This window comes from Sitophilus oryzae, unplaced genomic scaffold (genome assembly GCF_002938485.1).
Source record: "Sitophilus oryzae breed Bouriz unplaced genomic scaffold, Soryzae_2.0 scaffold_1081_pilon_pilon, whole genome shotgun sequence".
Classification (NCBI taxonomy): domain Eukaryota; kingdom Metazoa; phylum Arthropoda; class Insecta; order Coleoptera; family Curculionidae; genus Sitophilus; species Sitophilus oryzae.
Genome location: NW_022145706.1, coordinates 559,083 through 565,082, shown reverse-complemented (window position 1 = coordinate 565,082; position 6,000 = coordinate 559,083). Strand labels below are relative to the sequence as shown.

Below are 6,000 nucleotides of genomic sequence, written 5' to 3'. Positions count from 1 at the left end.
CGTCACCCCCGCTATCTTACGGACGATAAGAAAAACGATAACATTACGCATGCGCAGAAGTTGTAAATTTGTCTCTATCTTTTTCTCTCCGAAACTGGTTAATTTCATTCGACATTTGATTATGAAATTGACATCAAACCCATAACATACGCATATCTTTTTAATAAGAATATCAACTATATCGATCCGATTATTTGTTTAATAAATACCACGGATTAAAGTAAGTTTTGTGGATTGAAAACTGATCACTAATTTCTAAATTTTCTTTGGCCGTGCACTGTGTGCTGAATTTCACCATGGCTAACAGTTTCACCATGGCTAACACGCTTTAAAAAAAACGTAAAGGTCGTACGTCAAGCGACGATGACATAGAGGTTACGTTTAACATAACGTTAACAGCAAGCGGCTCGCGTCTATGTTAAGCGTCAAAACGAACACAAGATCAAAAACTGTCTAATAAGTCTATCAACCCAAATGTTTTTCTTTTTTTAATACATTTGATTATTCATTAAACCGCCTTCATCACTGTCTTACACGTTAAAATCCAGACTACGCTTCTACGATGACGAAATCGGTATATAGAAACTACTATATGGATTATCCCCTATATCTACAATGTGTTTGAATTGAAGCCGAGTCAGAGACAACCAGATACCTGGTCCAAAGTACTTCTGGTAGCTAGGGAAGTACTGGCGAATTGCGCCAGTCTAAAATTCAGAAAATCGATTGGGCATTGTCGATCAAACAAATTCCATCAGGAGATTTATAACCTATTTCACTGGCTCGACTCCACAAAGTGCAGTTTAGAGGCGATATATACTAGTTTCTATATAATATATGATTATAGGTAATTACGAAAAATATATGATTTTAAACACAAATTAAGTTGGTATACCTTTCTCCAAACTTTAATCAATAGCTCCTACCAATATCTGACATGATTACATAGTGCTATATTCTAAACATTGTCTAATAAAAAAATACTTGTCTTAGTTTACACACACATTATCTACATCTACATAATATTAAGGAGAAAAATGCTTATCATTTTTAATTTAGGCCAAATTAAAATGGTCAAGTAAATAAGTTAGAATCCATACACATCTTGAACAGGATGAGAATTAATACATACAATATCTGCTAAAATTTAAATGTATTTACTTCAAAAAACTAAAAATGCATCAAAATTCTTTATGTAGACTTCACCTCGAATGCCTAAGTTATAATCAGTATTGGAATAAAACGTTACCATTTGTTACAAGGAAACTTTCGCGAACGTTCTGGATCATTGTGCAGGAACGTTCCCTTGTAAGGGTTGTATAAGAACATGTATAAGCAACAAGAACGCCCCCTATGATTTTTTTTTAATTTTTAAAGTTATTCCTTATTTTTGATTCTAAATAGCATACGTTTTTTTACAAATCTACGACCACAACGTAACAATACCGGGAAAATTATGGCCCGGTCTTACTGTTGAAATTCTGAGTTCGGGTATTCCCCAGTATTTTATTCCCCTGTTATACCTCTATTATATATATTTATCTACTGGTTTGTCGTTTTGGTTTGGTACAACTACAAATTGCAGAATGCGGTGTTGATAGTTACTCTACAATATAAATGCCCAGAAATAAAGATAACGTATTTTGAATACCTAATTGTTTTCAAATTTTTTTAACTGACACATTTTCTTTGCATCAAAACATTATAAATAATTTCACTTAAACCCCTAATACAACAGAGTACATTTGACCTTATTTGACGTTTCTTTTACGTTTTGATGTACAAAAAACTACAGGCAAAAATTGTAGAAAAAATAGAGGGGCAGAAATGGCATTTTATTCGCAGGATTACTATATTAAACAGGTTGCCTCGTAACTTTTGGACCAATAGGAGCGAAGCGGCAACTACGTCACAGGTATGCTACAAAACGTATAAAATAATAGATAAAGGGATAGAAAATAAAATGCAACGAACAAAGAGAGATAAATGGGAAATGAAATAAAGAAAACAATTATCAAACAACTGAAAACTATGGACGCCATACACAATGAATATCGGAAATGCACTGTCGGTCTATCGGCAGTTTTTATCCCTTTATCTATGGTGGGCCGCATAGCAGTGACGCAGTTGATGACGTTTCCGAAAATGGCGGATCGAGTTACGAGACAACTTTATCTTTTTATAACCTTATTTTATTCCCAACTTATATTATGGCATTTTTCCCATCTTAACATAATAATTACTTTTTATTTCGGCATAATCTTTGATTCCTAGACAAAACATGAAATTAAAAAAAAGTTTAAATATAAGAGAATAAAGTAAACTTTTTACAACAATCGTTAACCGAAAACGTTTTCAAAGGAGATTTACTAATTCAAAAGTTTTTTTTGCATTTTCTAAAATGTTTTTTATATGTAAAAACTATTTTGTGGTATTATAATTTTTATACATCTATAGCGTTAGTGAAAATTTGACAGCTGGCGTTATTGAAGTTATACAATAACATTATGACAAATAAATATACTTAAAATTTGACCAAAAAAAAAATCACTGGTTGAGTGTTCAAAGTTCAAGGTGGTGTTTAACGTCTCTTTTTTCTGCTGAGGCTAATCTGGACGGGGCCTACTTTCTTTGCGCGGAATCCGAACCGCGGTCCTCGACCATATGATCAAAGGCCATGTACAATATTTTGAATATTATCGCTTTTTAATTAAATAAAAATTGTTATAGCTAAGAGCTACATGTCTTACTCTCTTTTTAAATGTATTAATAAATTAAGCAATGAGAAAAACTACGTATATTAACAATTATCATCAATGAAACTCTGTTAAAACCAATAATAGATAGTTCTCATCATAGCTCTAACTCATCACTCTTTGTGATTTTTAGTCTGTATATCATACATATTTAGAGTCGATTTTATCGTAAATGACTGACACTATTTTTGTACATTATATAATTAACCAATATGTATATTTTTCTTCAAAATTTTTTGTATTTTTAATAATTCTTACTGTACAGAAATTATATACATTTATGCTTGGAATTTTTAGCAGATACTGTACATTTTAAAACATTTTCGTTGAATGACAGAGATTGTACTATTTAATTTAACATCAAAGTCACACAACAGAAAGAAAAAATATGTACTTGATATAAAAAATAGGGCAATAATCGACGAGAATAAGTTAATATTACTTTGCTTGGTAAAGACTATATATGAATCATATATTATCACTGCTATAAAGACATAAACGCTTATCGCCCTTCATTTAAAATTTAAAATTTATTTAAGTGATGTAGCCTTTTTTATTTTTGAAAAAGAAAAAATAGAGGGTTTTTTAAAAACATGTGATAAATAGAAATTGATTCAATTCTCCATTGTTTGGTAGCTACCGGGAGTTAAAATCTTCATTTTTTCAATATATTATAATTTTTTCCAAATGTGTCACATTTTATAGAATTATTAGAAAAATATCCCAGTGATAAGCCATATGCACGTCCCGGGTGAATTTGTCAAGACTTTTTTAGCATTAAAATGTGTCTCTCTTATAGAAACTTTCAGCTTAAAAATTTCATTTGGAAAAAATTGCTGAAAGCAGTTGGAAGAAAATTATAATAAATCGAACAATAAATGAAAACTTTAACCCCCTGTAGCTATGAAACAACGCAGAATCAGACCTATTTTGATATAAGTAATAAATCTTATTTTTACGCGAGGAATCTCCCCACGAGATGGCACATGTTTTTCGAAACACTCTGTATAAATAGAGATACAGCTTAAAAAAGCACCGAACTACTACTGATTATTTCATAGTTTTAAGATATTTTAACTTAGGATATAATAAAAAAAAGGGCTACATTTTGCAATCACTTCAATTTTAACGTCATTCGATAGACGATCGCCATATTATACTTGTACAGGATTGGCAGCGAGTATATTATTCACACATCACCTCAATTATCTACTCTGTGATCACACTGTATGACTTTTACTCTTGGATTTATATTTTTCACACGATCTATTCTCGAAATCTAGACGAAAACTTTGGCCAAACCGTCAGCGCCTGCGCTAGCTATATACGGTCTGGATGGATGGAAAGCGACATCTAGGATGCTTTCGTCGTACTTTTTGCGATGCGCCGTGATCTCTTGGACGCACGTTTTGTTGTCCAAGTTCCAGAGCCGGATGGAACAGTCATGGGAGCCTGGAAACAATAAAACAAATAATATTACAAATCTAAAAAAGCTGATTGTCATCAAAGACATTTAACCGTCGAAGTTAATCATTGCAACCTTACTGATTTATTCCCAGGGTTTTGACCAAAGCCAGTATCTGAGACGGTTTTACAGAGGTTAGTTCTCGATCACTTATATCAGTCATACCAAAGTTTATAGCACGAATGATTGTCGTTTTTGCGCACTCAGTGATGGGGCGCACTCAGTTCTGGTGTTTCGCCATTTTCCCCACAGAATCTGCATTCGCCATTGTTTCTTAGCTTAGATCTACTGAGGTGTTCTTTGAGGAGACAGTGTCCTGTTAAAGACACCGTAACAATCCGAAGAATCGTGTTCTTACTTAAATCAAAAGATAAAGACATCGAACTTAAAGGAGACAAAACTATTTACATTTTATCATGATCAAACATCTTTTTCAAAAACTGGAGAGATTTTAATGTAAAGAAATACTTAATAAAAATGCAGGTGCAAATATCAAAAAGAAAATGAGAAAATAGCTTTATTAAAATAGACAACACAAAGTAACATTTATATTTAGTATGTAAAAAAATTCTTGCAAAATAAAACTGCTAATGATGCTAATAGTTAGCGAAACGCACATCCCATGAAAACGTGAAGTGTTTTAGTGTATTGTGATGAAATAGTGTTTTATTTTGCTGTTTAACAGCAAAGGTTCCAACCCTCAAATGTACTAATAAATACAATTCTTGTTGCAAAAAAATAAAATATAGCAAACACGGAAATCTAACTTAGGGCTCAAACGCATTGACGACCAGCTCGCAGCGACCAGTATTTGATTCAATGTTATTAGGAAACACAGCTGCGGCCAGTAATAACATTGAATCAAATACTGGTCGCTGCCACCTGGTCGTCTTTGCGTTTGAGCCCTCAGATTTTGACGTTCTGATTAGTATATATCTTACAGTAAAAGTTGGCAATCAGTGATTGTCAACTCAAAAGCTCACATTCACTGATCTGCTAAGACTACGTCAGTAAAAGTTCAACAGCTGTTTTTAAAACCAACTTTTACTAGTGAATGCTAGCATTCCCTGGACGATAGCAGCGAGTTTGAAAGACTCAGTTAGCGCGGTTACTACGCTATGTTGTAAAATATAAGTATAAATAATGATAAGTTGAATAATAGGAAATATGAGAATAACATCAAGACATCTGGCGTAAATTTGCTTTGTTTGTAGTTATGTATAATTGTTCTGTATTTGTATGTATGTTCTTGTTATGCATAGTCTGTCCAACGAGAAGATCCTTGACAGTGATAGATGTGTCTGTCATTTTAATTGCAAAGTAGTTTATTTTATTTTACAAAGAAATAAGTTGGTACAACTGGAACGCATAGCAGGAAATTAATATATGTATTTAAAATTTGACTGCCAAGTAACTTCAAAATATTGTGAAAAAAACTGTATAAAACTGAAAAAATGTTATCGAGTTATTTTATTTAATAAAAAACGGTATGTGTTAATACAAAACAAACAAAAACAAGACACCACATACCAAAAAATATAAAAAAGAACTATTTCTTACTTTCACGCTTTATGAAACTTCCCGCATTTATGATTATATTTATCAATATAACTTATGTACAAATACAAATTTGTAATATTCCGCAGGAACAAATAAAACAACATAAATAAAACAAACTATTTTATTAATAATAACACTTACCAAATTTTATACCTCACAGGTTGATTAATTAACATTAATCTTAATTTATTTTTAAACCAGTACCTTTTGATATTATTT

General features: G+C 31.9%; 1 protein-coding gene across 1 annotated transcript in view; it reads right to left on the bottom strand.

Annotated features, from left to right (window-relative positions):
- Window positions 1–380: 380 nt before the first annotated feature.
- Window positions 381–6,000, bottom strand: part of LOC115880494 (striatin-3) — a 28,358-nt gene continuing 22,738 nt past the window's right edge. The window contains exon 8 of the mRNA XM_030897707.1: window positions 381–4,208. Within this exon, the coding sequence (XP_030753567.1) occupies window positions 4,036–4,208 (173 nt within the window). The 3' untranslated portion in view covers window positions 381–4,035. The remainder of the gene's footprint in view (window positions 4,209–6,000) is intronic.